Raw genomic sequence first — 15,942 nt, forward strand, 5'->3', positions numbered from 1 at the left:
AGTTGTCTGTGCCTTGGGTTGCAGAAAGCCCCTGTCTCAGGAAGAGGCCTGTAATCTCCTCAGTTGCCAACAGTTTCCACCCTCTCTCTTCCTTCGAGGGGAGAGGCAAGTGTTCGTAACATGGTGATGGCCAGAAGAGGTCTCCAGGAGCCTGCCCGATTACCCCTGCCCACCCAGCAGACACCATGGCCCTTAGTAAGTGGCCCCATTCCTCCACCATAGAGCGGAATCGCGCCGAGAAAATTCATCGGGATGTGGATTGGCGCTCTCATAGCTGCACAGCCGGTACCCGTTATTACTTTACGGGTTGCTCAGGGGTAGAAGTTTGTAAGGATTTGAGACTGTGCTTTGGACAGTTGTCCTGGTCTGGGGTCGGGCCACGCTTTACGGTTGACCTGCCCCCACCCCCACGAATGGCACCAGCGATGTGTGGCCTTCACACTGGCGGGTCTTCTCAGTGCAGCTGGTGACAACGCGCTACGCTTTCCTCACTCCCGGGCTCCTGATGACCCATCTCTGAGATGGGAAATTCTTGGCTCTGGCCTGCAGCTTACGTCACTTTTTGCGCTTCAAAACGCCCATGATCTCAAAAGCAGCCCTCGTTTTTAAATCACTTTGTATATCAACACTTCATTTTATTTAACACGGTGTTTTAAAATTATATTTAAAGGGCAGCCTCTTTTGTCTCCTGTGCCCTTGGCTGGGAAACAAAGGAAGTCGCTTTTTAAGAGGTGTTTTACACTTTATGACTACTGAGAGAGAACATAGTCCTTTAATAGGTGTATATGTAAGAGAGTTCCACGTTATAGGTTTTCAGAGATTAAAAGCTCTGGAACGGAGTTGTTTGATAACATCTTTGAAGGGCAGAGGAGCAAGTGGAAGCCTCAGAGATTCGGATGCCAAAACAGAACACTCCCTAGGCTTGTGGGCAACGGCAACTTTCCTGAGATCGTATTATTCTCACCGATAATGGCATTCTGCCTTGAGTGCGGGTGAGGGCTGTGCAGGGATGGATCATTCTCGTCTTATACTTCATGGTTATGGGCATGTAATATGTTCTTCATTGAGCCAGGCAATTGACGGAGACGCCAGTGCATTTAAGCCTTGAGTCTACTGGAAATGAGACTTGCATTCTTGCCAGAAATGGATGCTTTTCTGTGTCCACCACTATCACACATCTTGACTTTTTTTTTTTTTTTAATCCTGACTCTGAAAACAATAATATCAAACAACTCCAGGGGAAAAAAAGTTAAATATTCCCATATGAAGAGCTGATTAAATTTGTATGGTTTTCTTTTCAGTAAAAATTGATACGTGATGAAACACAGTGCAGCTGGATGGCGGGTTTGGGCCGATACGCCGCCCGCGTCCTCTGATCTCTGTACCTGGCCCCGAGAGCCAGTGCCCGTGATCCAGTGATCCTCCGCACTGTGGCCCAGGTTCAGAAATGCCCATTCCCGGGGGGGGTCTGGGCTGCAGGATGTAGGCCCTAAACACCATCAACGGTCACCTGGCTTAGGTCATTTCCTCTTAAGTCACTTGGCCTTTCAGGGGCAGGCTGAGTCCATGCGAAGCATTGTGGTCGAGAGGGGACGTGGGACGCTCCATCAGTTAGGATTCCTTCAGTTGAGATGGGGGGAAGAGCCCGGCTGGGATGTGGGGGAAAGTAGTGGAGAAAATGACTCCTTGGCTCACGTGTTAGAAAAGGACAAGAAGGGGCGCCTGGGTGGCGCAGTCGGTTAAGCGTCCGACTTCAGCCAGGTCACCATCTCGCGGTCCGTGAGTTCGAGCCCCGCATCGGGCTCTGGGCTGATGGCTCAGAGCCTGGAGCCTGTTTCCGATTCTGTGTCTCCCTCTCTCTGCCCCTCCCCCGTTCATGCTCTGTCTGTCTCTCTCTGTCCCAAAAATAAATAAAAAACGTTGAAAAAAATTAAAAAAAAAAAAAAGAAAAGGACAAGAAGATCTGGCTTTAGCGCAGTGTGATCTTGGGTTCAAATGAGGTGGCTGTGACCTGTGTCTTTTTGCTCCACGTGCTGAGGCGACCGCCTTCGTGAGTCCCCCGTAGACTCTCCTCACTGGGCCACAAGATGGCTGCCAGCAACTCTCAAGGCTCTGTCCTTCTGCGTTCACATCACGTGGGGAGAAGCGAGCAGCCCTGCCCTGGCGTTCCCAGCACAGGGGCTCACCTGCCTTGATGGTAGCCCGGGGAGTGGGGTACTACCAGGGCTAGCGTGGATCGTGCCAGAACCCTCTACGCTTTGTCTGGGAAGGAGGGGTTTCCTGGCGGGAAACTAGGACAAGGTTACAGACTGAGTTGGTGACAGAACAAGAATGTCCCTCACTTATGCCAAAGGCCATTCCCCCCGACTCTTTGACCAGGAAACTTGAGTGTTGGGGATGGGGGAGAATCACATTTAGTGCTTCTGTTTTCATTCCCTTTAAATATGAGGAGTAAGAGGAAAGTTATTCGTGTGGAGGTATAGGCTTGACTTTTGCTTTGCCCAGTGTTGAGGGTCGGGGGGCCTCTCCTGCTGCCGCCGTCAGAGGTCAAAGGTAGCGGCAGCATATTTTTGTTCAGCCCACTCGAGAGAGATGAAACCGTCCCGCCACTCCCATGCTTAAAAACGGTGCCCATCCTTCCTCTCTGCAGAGAGGAGTTGCCAGCCAGTCAGGACTCCTCCAGGCTCGCTTTCGGCCTGCTTTGGCCCTTGCTTGTCACAACTTCTTGGGGCTCCCCTGAGCTCTACGGCAGGATGGCATCTCCTGTCTTTCAGCATTTATTCTGTTGCGTCTCACCTCTGCCCACCCTCTATTTTTCTCTCCCAGAAGCCTGATCTCGCTCCTCATGGTTAACCGTGATCAGGTGTCCCCTTCTCCTGGTCTCCAGAGATGGCCTCCTGTTGGGTCTCACCTCAGAGCCATCTTGGTTCTTCCTGTGGGCTACCAGAAGCGGAAGTGCCCAGCACTGCCTCTGTCGGTAGTGACTTTTCCTGAGTGAGGTCAGGCAGGGAAGAACTGATAGGGGACATTCACTGTGGGGCTTCTCATGTATATTCCTCAGTCGGGGATGGTGGAGGTTCCCCCCCCCCCCGCCCCCCACCACCTCAGGGACTTCCATTCTGAGATAGACAAAAAAGACAAATTTGACTCTCAACATTTGTTAGGCTCCAGGGAAGTCCTACGTGTCACCGAGCTATTATAGATCTCTATTTGTCAAACCGAGTGTTTACCCTGGGCTCCCTTACAACACCCCTACCCCTCCCCACCCGCACCAAGAACCAGTCTACAAACAAAGCATCTACCCTCTGAGGATTCCTTTCTAATTAAAATTTTACATATACTAAATAAACAAGGGCACTTTTGAAATGTAAATGTGTCATTTTCTTGAGCAACTTAAATCAGCCCCACCTACCTGGAGACTGGGCTTCTCCTTCCGCACAAAGCCTCACGTTCTTAGTTCGCCTTGACTCTTGAGCGGCTCACATTCCCTGTATACTTAGATCCTGGTGTGGGTTGTTGTTTTTTTTTTTTTTTTTTTCCCTTGAACACTTTCTACAGTTTAGTTATTTGTTGTAATTATCAAGTTCATTTTTCTCTAATAGATGTGATTAAGTATATTTAGCACTGTGTAATGAGTTTTCTGCCTGGTTGCATCTTAGCTAATAAAGAATTCCTTAGCGGCATCTTTGACAGCTGCTGCGGATCCCAGGCCTGTGCTGCCACAAGAGACCTTTTCCATGAACTGCTAGCATTAGAGAAATTAACTCCATTACACTCACCATAAAATTGAGGCTGAAATTTGATTACTAATAGATCCTCCATTCAACCAGAGACGATAGAAATGGGGTGGCCAGCAGGGAGGAAGGTGAATGTGTGTGAAATGTCGGCGTCCACATTTTCATCAGTGCGTGTGTTCAGATATTTCCAGCCTCACCTCCGGTTTCATTTCCTGAGCATGACCGGAGAACGGTGCCCGGCTGATGGGTTTACAACGGTGCGGTTCGGTAGGCATCGGACCGGAGGTCTTGGTGACTGCTGTGACGGCGGTACCTGGTCATTGGTGCCTCTGTCCATACTGGGCTAAGAAACCCCTGGGTATGTTTTTGGCCACGGAAACTCCTGGCCATTGTTGCAGGCTGTCCGGATTTGTAAGGCTAAAGTGCTGAGGACAATTAGTGATCGGCGAGTGGCTGCTATGATGTATAGTTGCTTAGCAACAGTCTCTGAATTAAGTCTCTGGAAGGGGGCTACAGGAAGAGACCAGACAGGAAGATGAAATAGGTAACCATTTCAATATGGAGGTGAGTCGGTAATGAAAAAAGAGTAAAAGATATTTGTAATCGTAGAGACGGCTGAGTGGAAAATTGGGGATAAGGGAAAGAGAAGACAGAATGTACCTTCTCTCTCGCTAAATAAAGTAAGTGGCAATTGAACCAACCCCACTGATAGAAGAGCTCGTTCTCTTTCTTTGACGCCTGACTATGATTCCCACGCAGGCACAGCTCAGGGAACATTACCCGAAACGCGGCATGAACGTTCAGGGAAGGAAAAGATGGAGAACAGAGTTGGGTCTGATGGTTGAAATCCTGTAGAACAAGCCTAATTTAGTGTTAGTCAGTTCATACCAGTGAACCAGGATTAATTGGAGGACAGGGCCCAGTTTTCATGAAGCCCTGCTTGCGGAACCGAGTAGAATGGGCGCTCTTATATATACTGATGTTCAGCCTTGCTCCATTTCAAGTAAGGAAGCATCTTGAATAAGCCGGGAACAGCATATCCATTTCAATAGATTCAGCTGAGTTTAGACTCTCCGCTGACTAAGATATCACCCTGAACTCCATGATTTAGTGAGCTGGTTTAGCCTCTGGAAGCCCAGATGAGCCAAAGAAAGTGGAAAAGCAGTAAAAGACCTTGATCCAGATACTGAGCCTTGTTAAGGGGCTGCCTTATCTATGCACCGAGCTCTGTCTGGAGGTCTGCAAAGGTCCAGGGACTCATTACCGTTAGTGAGGGCTGTTTTGCAATTAGTGTTGAAACACTGAGATAAAGAAAGGATATATAGGAATTAAAAACAGATAACGTAAACACTAACAAAGAGTCTTAATCCCCTTGGCTGAGTGTTTTGCATGTTTACCTCTGATCAGAATTCTTAATAATATTGAGTGTGTTGCAATTCAATAAAGATCCCCTAGGAAGAGAAGAGTCGATTCTTGGGATTAAAAAACAAAACAAAACAAGAAACACAGAAGCAGAAAAACTTATGCTCCCATCTTCCACTACTTTAAAAACAAAAATTAGGAAAATACAAAATAGCAAATAAATTACTCAGGAAGATTCTGTTTTGGGTTAGTTTGGCTCAGGTCATTTATGGGCAAAATTCAGGTTCCCATTATTTAGTGATTAGAAGGGTATCTTCAGGGCCCAGAAAACAGATTTTCTGTCTCCACCTCTGACTTGTTTTCTGTCTGAAGAATGAAGGTGGCAGTCAAGAAAGTCTTTGCCCTCCTGGCCCAAAGTTCCTCGTTGGAGAAAGGAAGCTGATAACCACCCCTGATTCTTGCCTCGTACCTATAAAGGGCTCACCGTCACAACAGAGCACTGTATTTTCAGGACAATGTATAATTATTTGGGGAAAAGCCAAAAATGGTGGCTGGTGCATAATAATGGCACGTATAATAACAATTCTGTCTAATGGCCTACGGTTCCAGTTTAGGTATCTTAAGCTAGGAGTGCTCTGTGTTCCTGCATTCCCGCCCCGAGCTCTCATACTCTAGTGGTGTAGCCCCCACCTTCAGGGGCCACATACCTTGCTTTCCACAGACCATTGCATCCCTGGTACTCAGCGCAGGGTCTGTTCCATAGCGGGAACTCAGTCATTGTTGGTTGAATTTGTTCCCTTAGAATCTAGCTGTGGCAACTAGCCTCCGGGATGGTCCCCAGTGATCCCTACCCCCTTGAAATTCACAGCCTCCCTTTCAATATGGGCTAGACTTGGTGACTTGCTTCTGATGGACATACCAAGGTTGGGGGGGGGGATTAATTCGTGAAAGGCAGTGTGGCTACTTGCAATCTCTTTCTTTCTGGACCACTTACTCTGAGGGAAGCCAGTTGCCATGTTGTGAGCAGTTCTGTGCCAAAAGCCTCATGGTAAGCCGCTGAGGCCTTCAGCCAACGGCCACACCAGTGACCTTAGAAGTATATCTTCCAGCCTCAGATGACTGCAGCACCAACTGATAGGTTACTCGTGTCCTTCCAAGAGCCACCCAACCCCCAAATTCCCGAGCCCCAGAAACTGCTAGATAATAACCCTCATGATTTTAAGTCCTTAATTTGGAGGGTAACTCATGGCACAGCGATAAATGACGAGTGTAATGGCTGATTACCATAAGCATCACTTTATTCAGTAGGTATTTGTTGAATGTCAGCTCTGCCAAGGATTATGCTAGATGCTGGGGATACCAGGACAAATAAGGCAAGGTCCCTGCCTCTGAGGAACTTAGAGTGCTCAAGGGCCATTCACGTAAGTGCAGTGGGCGTGCAAAGGAGGGAGCCAGAATGTGGGGAGGGGGCCCTAAAACTGAGAAAGTAGTCTTTTACACAGCCTCCTGGCATCCCAGTATATATATGTATGTCACAGAAAACACTTTTTTCTCTAACTGTACCTTAGCTTCGTTTAGTTTCAGACAGTTCTAGGACACTTTATTCAGCACTGCCCCATATCGCATTGACTCATTATGGAACTGGTTGGCCATTAGAGAAGAGGGAAGGTGATCTCAAGTTCTTGGCCCTGGGCTATGAGCATCCCATTGCTGAATCTGACTCCCATTTGAGTGGCTCTTTTTAGTGTGGTGCTTTTCTTTATTTCTCTGCAGCCTCTCTGTTAGCAGCAACCCTATCATCGAGGGGTCCTTTGATTAAAAGCCAACTGATTGATTGTCTCCAAAAGAACAGAAAAACTCACGAGATTATTTTAATGCTGTGTATACTTGCTGGCTGCATAAATGCAGGTTTCACTCTGGCTTGAGGCTGAACATGGCCGGGGGATGAGTCATGTCTTAGGCCTAGCGTTGGAATGCTTCTAGGAATGTCGAGAAGATAAAGACGCCAGCCAGTAAAGCGCTAATACATATTGACGGTCAGTCGCGAATCACAGTGGAAGGAACCCCTCTTCAGAGGGACCCTGCTATCATGGCGTGTGCAGAGACTGATTCATTAACAGACCTATTTCCAGGACCTCATCCTCTAGGCTAGACTTCAGGCTGAACTAGAGCTTGCCCCGGACACAGGTGGCCTTGGGTGGCTGCCTAGGCCCTGGGGATGAGAAGCAGAAGTTATGGAGGGAGAAATCCACTTTGTAACAAAGAAGCATCTCTGCTTGGGCCTGGGTCCTCCACCCTTTAGGGGACGGGGCTCAGGAACAAGAAGGAACGGGACCAGGCACCCAAGAGCCCCAATAACACTGTCACGATGCTCCCAGGTTTAGAGCTGACTCCAAGGAGGAAGAAAGCCAACACGTTGTTTTTCCGTTTGCCGCAGGCCGCAGCGGGAAAGCAATAAAATGCTGATACCAGCCTCTTGCCGGTGTAACTGATTTAAGTGGGAAAAGGGAGACAGTCTAGCAGAGACATCAGGGATTATTTGGCTTTCCCCCAGCTCCCGTGCGCAAACAGGAGAATGACGGAACAGTTGGCTGCGTTTAGCGCCTGGATTGGCCTCCTCTCCTCCCCTCGAAAAAATGTCTTCCTTTGTGGCGCTGCCACTGTGTCGACTTTTGTGGTGGTGGCATTGGTTCCGAATAGGAAAACTTGTGCGGTGACACTGCATAAAAGATGGACTTGTTTTATATATGGGGGGGTGGGGATATTGCCTTCCTTCAGATCTATGTGTCTCGCTTATGGAATGAACCAAAGTAGGACAGATAAACTAATATTTTGTATAAGCTCAGCCAGACAATACCGATGATAAAGATGTTTCATCTTCTTATGCATGCAGAAAATATGAAAAATCGTGGTTTACACATATTTGCTCAATTCAAGTGTAAAATTGGGCCCCTCGATTGCCCTGGGCCACAGTGGCTGTGCGAAGGAAGCTCGATTTACCTTGCAAGCCGAGTGAAAAATGATCAGAATATTAGACTCATCTAGCCCACATTAAGGAGCCATTGCATTTCCCGACAATTTTATGCTATCTCAATATGAAAACAGAGCAATTTCAACTCATATCAGGTTATGATCGGCAATTACAGTTGCATAATTCACCTAGTCTCTGCGCATGGGCCTTTATTTTCCCTCTTGGTGACATTCCTGAGAAAGTGCCTGATAAAAATGTCATATATCATCCCAGCTTTAGAACTCGTGAGGGGGTAATCTGCTATGCCTTGCTGAGCCCATATTCATCACTGGATTTTTGACTTGGAGGGGTCATGGCACTCATAATTTCCTGTTTGATATTGTCCTCACCAGCTCTGACAAGGGCTGTAAAAGCTGGGTTGCAGGCAGTGGTTAAGCGCCGTTCCGGTGGGGCTCATCACCAGCAATAACTGTGGCTCGTGCTGTACTTGGCCGTTTCGAAGATAATTAGATTTGATGTCAACATTTCTTTATCACCTGCATCCTTTTGTGCATCTGTATGTCAAGTTGTTATTTCCGGATTTATTAGCACCCTCCGAGCTACTCTCTATCTGTCAGCCTGTGTGCTGTTTGTGTTGACAGTTGTAAAGTTAATTACTAGTACTAATGAGCATCGGGCTTTTGGTGGACATGGCGTTTTGGACATTTAAAACTATAATTAGTTTTTTTTTTTCCTTTGTGTCGTGCTTCAGTACAGAAAAAAAGTGTTGGGGGGAAAAATACCTTCCTTCCCCTCCATTTTGACATTCTGTGTGCAGTCAACTTATCTTTTATTCAGAGGCTCCAAAAACTCAGTTCTGTTTATTTTTAAAATAGACTTCTTTGCATTGTAACTCCATGAATAATTTCTTTTGTTCCTTATTTCTCTTCCAGCTTGATAATGTGACCGTTTCTTGTGCCTTGAGAGTTAAGGATGGTGATGGTGGGATGATCACACAATGTACTGGGTGAATGTTGACCTTCACCCAACCAGACTGCAAAATTTCCACTTATAACTCTTCCCCTTTTCAGATCTTACTCTGGGCTCAGCTGAAAGATTCAGTGGATGGAGAAGACTGGATAAAAATTAAAAGATTAATATATAGTTCCCTGGGTTGGCTGGTCCCTGACTGATAGTAATGGCTAGTATTTACATGGTGTTAATTCTGTGCCAGGAATCACGCCAGGCTCTTCAAGCCAGAGGCCCTCGCCTACTCCTTAACCGCCAACCTAAGAGGTCGCTACTGTCGTCTTCGTCTTACAGATGGGGAAACTGAGGTTTGGGAAGGTTCGGGAACTTCCCTGAGGTCTAACAACCAGGCAGTTGTGTCGGAATTTGAATCCATCGATGCAGCGCAAAGCCTGTGCTCGTAACTGCTACTCCGTAGACACCAAGTATGCTTTCAAGAAAAATTAGCAGACTCCTGGGGCATGTATTCTAGAACAACAAAGAGCAATCACTTACTAAATCAGATGGGCTCATTTGTATTTCACTCTCAGTCATATAGGGATTCTAGCTTCAGTGTAACGGCAATTATCTGTGGCATGTACTTTATGGAGGGATTTTGTTTGGTCTATCGCGGCGGCAAAACACCACTCCCTTGCTGCTATTCATATTTACTTTCTATTCATCATTATCTGCCATTTTGCTAAATAACTATCCTTCCCAGACATAAATCATCCATAAAAATACTCTGGCGCAGAGAAAATTTCGCCCTGGCACTGCAATGATGAGATAACCATTTTCATCTCTTGTTGAAGCATTGAGATTTATTGGCTTTCGATGGGCAACAGACCAGGCATCACTCTCTGCTCAACAGACTCCCACTTGCATTTATTCTTATTGCATTTAGTGATTCAAAATGGAGCTCTCGGAATCCCTCGAGGGTCCATTCCCAGCCTGGGTGGGGTGTTATTACTTTATATTAGATAAGGGAAGGACACACAAAGAAACATGCGGTGATTCGGACGATTTTTTATTTCCGTTTAGCAGTGATGACAGAATGTCATAGTGAAATGACTTCAAAAGTCATTTTTCCCCCACTGCCCTGGTTCTGCAGCCTTGTCCCTTGAGGGCTGTTCCATTGTACAGTGTTATTAATTCTGCTAACTTTCAGCCTTCATTGCTGACAACAGGCCTCTTGGCTTTCGCAGCCTATTACATTAAATTTCCCATCAAACCATGTCAGCCTCTGAGGTCACAGATTTCGAGAGAAGCTTTAGATATTTTGCCATCTGACTTCACGGGCAGGTGTTTTCTAAATTGCTTTTAGGTTTGTTTTTCCAGTGTCAGAAATCAGATTGAACCTATTTAAAAAAAACTCAGACAGTGAGTGCTCATCAGGATAAGAACAAAGCGGAGTTTGAGGCACGCCTGAACTGGCGCGTGTTTATGTGTGCGTGCGTGTGTGTGTGTGTGTGCATGCGCGCACTTGTATCTCGGTTGACCTTTCAAAGGGAAAGCAAAGCCTTCCAACCAGACTTCATCCCCGACCCCACCTGGTGAGTAGAGTGTCTTGTGGACTATCTCTTTTCCTAACACTTACTGAAGCCCCCAAATATAGCGCGGATGCCCTGGTGAACAGAGCTGTGCTCCACCGACCTTGATTTTGGAGGGATCTGTGAAACCGTGAGCGGCATTAGAAGGTCACTCCGGGCAGGCCAGGGGAGCGATTGCGGGCCTGGTTTAGGACTAGCATGCCTTAGCGTGGGATCCTCAAGCAAGTTTCTGGTGGCAATAAAAATTCAGTGTTTCTTTTGCCGCGTTAGTTTCGGCATGCCGTGGTGGGATTAAAATAAAGGGAACGCAGGAACCTTCCTTCCAAGTAACATGGCCACAGGCACCGCGTTGCTGTCAGAATTACATTTGGAAGGAAGCCTGTGGAGGAAAATGGAACGGGGGGCTCCATTTAAGACACAAAAGAAATGTTGTTTTTGAAGCCGTCGGCTCATGAAAATGATTGCAGATCATTTGGCAAACCCGGCGCAGCCTTGCAATCAATATTGATTATTAGTTCCAGTTAATATTTCTGCTCTGGAAATGACAGCGTTAAAAGCTGGCCATTGCCCTGCAGATTTACGGGCTTGGCACTTCACGGCCTTTTCGGTCCCTTCCCTGTGGATCGTGCGTGTGCTTGGGAGGGTGGGAAAGTGACAGGCCTTGGGAGTTGAAAAGAGGGAGGACTTACTCCCTGGCTGCCTCAGTGATAGGTGTTAAACACTCGGGTGCCTCACCTCCGAGCAGCGGGCGACAAGAGCTTGGGCGCCTCGCAGGAAGAGCCGTGCTCCAGCCCTGCCCCCTTTTTCTTCTTCATTTTTAGAGACCCTGCAAGGCTGCTCTTCCCGAACCCATCAGGAACCAGCTCTCTGTGCAGGGGGAGGTGCTGAACGAGGGCTGGGGGCCGGAGAAGGATGAGGGAGGCGAGGCAGTGTCACTGTCTCCCCTGCTAGCAGCCAGAAGGAGAGAGAATCATTTGTGGCACTCTGGGGACAGTTTTGTCACCCTGACAGTAATGCTGTTATGCGCTGGCTTGACACACAGGATGAATCCATAAAGACAGATAAGTAACTGTGAAAGTGGCTGGGGATCAGGCTGAGTGCCACCACTCACCTGCAGTGACAAATAGATAGTCATGAAGGATTGGAAACCCTGCCCAACACGGAGATGTGTCAGCAGAGAAATGGACTACAGCCCCAGTGACACCGGCGGCTGGAGGAGAGCGGCCGTGTGCACGTGCGCGCCCCCACGGGGTGCGCGAAGGGGGGGATCTTCAGAACCTGGCTTCCCGGGGGGGGGGGGGAGCTCAGGCTTTCCTGGGGGGGGGTGGGTGTTGGTGAAGGAGCGGGGAAAGGATTTCAACTCGGTTTTTCCTTGTGAAATGGAATGGCGGGTGTTTATTGGTAAGATCAAGGGTGTTTGGTTCGGAAGGCTGCGTTCCGTTTCCATTTTCCCCGGGATTTTTTTCATACCAATAGGGGTCCCCATCTGCAAATGAAATGAATCCAAGTTTTGATAGTTAGCAAAATATTACTCCTAAGTGTCAGAGGCACCAGGCAAAGGGCAGACGGAAGCAGGGGGCCTCGTATTTATCTTTTCTGTTGGAAAGGTTTGTTATTTCTGGTTGGGAATCTGCTTTTCTTCAAGGAAAGAAATTCAGAGGGACATCGTTTGAAGAAACGAGCCATGTGCCAGGCGGCTCTGCCCTTTCCCACCCGGGCCGCAGATCCAAACAACACCGTGTTCTACACTCGTGAATCTCCTTGTTGATATCATGCAGAGTACGCTTTGTTTTAATTACTCTTAAGGTCATGAATGCCTGGCTGTGCTCTCGGAGATTCCTGGAAAGTTATGGAACACATACGAGGTGAAAATAAGCATCACGGCAAAGAGTAAAGCCTCCTCCGGTCCCTGTCAGGGATTGGGACAGAAGCCTTGAGATGTTGTACAGCCATCTAGAACTCTCTGCTTTCTTTAACCTACAAAGAATATTTTGGCCCGAGGGATAAGCCTAAATGTATCGAGGACCCAGACGTTTCTGCACGATGGGTCCTATGTCTGAAGCGCATGTTAGTAGGAGGTGGGAATGGAAGCAAACCGATACTGAAGTATGTGTTCTAGAACAGTGACCACGATTGTTAGCATTAATAAGCTGGCTCCATGCAGGGTGTGGAGAATCATCTACCAAGTCCTTGTTCGGTTTTTAATGTAATAATTAAAAAAAAAATAACAGTGCTAAGTTGTTTTTTTTTTCCTCGAATGAGTCCTCTTGTCGTGTTCCTTTGCTACCTGCCTTTGTCATAGGTAGATGTGCACTTAATCCCTCTCCACCATACTTAGCTGCTTATTTTTACTTCTGGGATCTTAACGCAGGGCACTTGTGTTTGAGAAGCTCTGTTTCCTGCAAGGGGTTTTGTGTAGCTCAGACTCTTACAACTCCTGTTCCTCTCATGACTTCTGTTTGCGGGCTGTGTACTTTAGCATGTGTTTCCCTGCCTAGGCAGGTCCTCACAACTTTGTGCCTCTTTAGAAAATCCTGGGGCCTGTTTGTTGGTTTTAAGATACCGTATTTTAGTTTCAAATTTTTGGAGGCTGAGAATGTTTTAGAGTAATTCGGCGATAATGAAAACCTTTTTTTTTTTTTTTTTCTGACCCTGGGTTCTGGGTTTGACATGTTCTGTCTGACCCTATCGTTCTAACCATGATTTAAATTCCGAATTTCCAGAAGCCTTATTAAATATGTCAATTTGTGCACCAGCAAGGTAAATGTTCCTGTGAACTTTGACTCCTAAAGGAAACTCTATTTGAAAAGAATAAAAGATTTCCCTGATAAATATGTTCCTCATTTCGGGCTAATACTCTCAGTCGGAACGCTGGAATGGGGAAGGGCCAACCCATTGCCTGACCCCACTTGCTACCCCATTCTGGATCCAGCCCTATTTTACAACCCACAGCATTAGATTTTTATTTTGCCAAGATCACTTTCTCCAGGGGATATAAATCTCTCGAGTGCACACCTGATTAAATAGGCCTGCGTGGGGATAAAACAAAAAGGCGGGGGGGGGGGGGGAGGCGAGCCACTTGCCGCCACGGGGCTACAGGTAAGCGTGCCAGAGACTGGTGCTCAGGTGGCTGACCGGAGCTCTGTGGCCGTTTTTATTAACTTGGGAGCTGAGGTCACAACGCTTCCCAGGGCCTTTACGACAAGATGCGAGCCAAGGGCCTCGCCCGGCTGCACATGTCCTCACTTTGATCCACACAGGCTGTGCCCGGCTCCTGCCCACCTACCCCGTGGCTTGGCCGCGATGTGAGGGGGTCACCGCAGGCAAGGGGCACCGACGCCGGGGAGAGCTGAGATGTGCTAACACTTGTCACAGTTATTCTTTCCGTCGTCCTTGGCTGCTCATTTGCTGCCATTCCGCGAGCACTGACCAACTTTGTGGTCAGTTCCCTGCGCACCAGCCCTTGTCCATTAAACAAATGTCCCATGATGCCGCTTCCCTCCGTCTCAGCACCAAACCCACCTTCTCAACGAGAGTGCCTTGGGAGAGAAATGTCTTCTGTAGCGTTTCACTGATCCTTGTCACCGGCTCTCCCTTTGTTCACCGGGTCAGACTATTCAGAGAGAAAACTGAGCTGCCTTTAATACTCCCCCAGGGATGGAAAAATTATTTTGGTAATGAGATAACAATTTTTAAAAATTCATGTTCCCAGCACATTTGGCATCATGCCCATCAACGCATGGCGTTACCTCAGCACCTCCCCCCCTCCCCCCCCCCCCCCCGCCAGTCCTTCTCACCATCCGCCTCTGGTCTGAGGGGTTGTGAGGACCTTTGGTGTATTTGGAACCCATCCCGTGGGCCAGCAGCAAGCAGCGCTTGAAACTCCCAGGAGGACACCTGGCTCAGGTAACTTACCCGGTAGCGCCCTTTCGAGTGGACGAAGCACTTTTGCACACGTTATTTCTCTTTATCTTCTTCACTGGCAGATAGCAGTGGCCCCATTTCGCAGTGGGGGATCTCGGGGGTGGAGAACCCCCCCCCCAACCCCCGCCAAGTGGCTGGGCTAGAATTCACCATGGCAGTTTTGCTGTCCCGGGAGACTTTGTGGGCACCGTGTCCCTGAGTCCTCAGAGCAGTCCGTGTGCACTAGATGGGACAGGGGATGGTGTCCCACTTTGTAAGCGGGGAGGCTGAAGCTTAGGGAGGCTGACTAGTTCTCTTGGGGTCACAGCAGATGTTGAGTGACACAGCTGGGAAATGTAGCCCAGACCTTCCGACTCTTAGACCAACACCCTTTCCATTACACCAGGATTAACTCCACAGTCAAGAAAATCTCAAGAACAAAGCTACTCTTAAGTCTCTGTATAGCCTCACCCTTTATATGACTCCAAATCCCCATGACAGCCAGCTGTAGCTTTCTGGGGGAGATCTCCAGAAGGGAAGGTCTCCCTCGGCTGGCTCTTCGGACCAGGCCAGGGAGGGCTTAGCAGAGGGCCCCACACGTAGGGCATGCTCACCACCCAGCCGGCATCGGAGATGCTGACGATCTAGACCCACCTTCTGGGATGCCTTGCCTTTTGCTGACTCATGGCCTGAGTGTGTGCCAGGTGCACAGGCTGTATCACAAAGATGGAGTGGATGTACGGAAGAAGAGTGTCAGGTGTTGCTAAGGACCAACAGGCAAGGTGTCCCTGTCAGTGGGGACAGAGAGCAGACACTGAAGGCAGGCGACTGCGCTCTGAAAACCTCCCGTCCCCGAAGCCTGTGCTTGGATCACAGGGGAAGCTGCCACACGTCAGCGTGTGGTGCATCTGCAAAGGTCAGCCTTTAATTACATGCACAGTTAAATGGAAATACTGTAGAGAGGTCACCCTCGTATTTCTTTGGCCTTCATTAATGTTATTGCTCTGTCACATTCTCTCTCCTTGGGTTTGTAAATGAAAGTTCCTTTAATACATTTAAAAGGATTATTTATTTTTAATTGTTCTACCTCTGGAGGGAGAGGTTACTTTCTTTTTCTTTCTCTTTTTTTTGTGGGGGGGGGTAGTTGAAAAAAAAAAGACTTTGCCGATGCATTTCTTGCTAATTTATTTCAAACCCGGTGCTTTTTATAGTCTTATCTACTAATGCTTTTGATTAAAACACAAGCAAAAACCAGCCAACACGAACAGGTTGAATGCCACATCTGTGCAGAAGATAGCAGCTCACTTATTTATGGCTCCAAGAAATGGAGCCTAAATTAAGCTAGCTATTGCTGGAGAGTGGATAAGCGGCCATTATGAATTATCCTTAATTATAGCGATTTCCTAAACTAATAAACCTGCTAAATCTTTAT

The 15,942-nt window shown here is 47.8% G+C and overlaps 1 protein-coding gene across 2 annotated transcripts in view; it reads left to right on the plus strand.

The window, feature by feature from the left end:
- Positions 1-15,942, plus strand: part of FTO (FTO alpha-ketoglutarate dependent dioxygenase) — a 387,882-nt gene that overhangs the window by 332,734 nt on the left and 39,206 nt on the right. The window contains exon 9 of one of the 2 annotated variants that reach the window (XM_042968315.1): positions 12,414-12,741. The exons of the other annotated variant lie outside the window; for it this stretch is intronic. Within the exon in view, the coding sequence (XP_042824249.1) occupies positions 12,414-12,420 (7 nt within the window). The 3' untranslated portion in view covers positions 12,421-12,741. Of the gene's footprint in view, positions 1-12,413; positions 12,742-15,942 lie in introns of those variants that run through there. 2 annotated transcript variants of the gene reach the window in all.

This window comes from Panthera tigris, chromosome E2, assembly GCF_018350195.1.
Source record: "Panthera tigris isolate Pti1 chromosome E2, P.tigris_Pti1_mat1.1, whole genome shotgun sequence".
Taxonomy (NCBI): domain Eukaryota; kingdom Metazoa; phylum Chordata; class Mammalia; order Carnivora; family Felidae; genus Panthera; species Panthera tigris.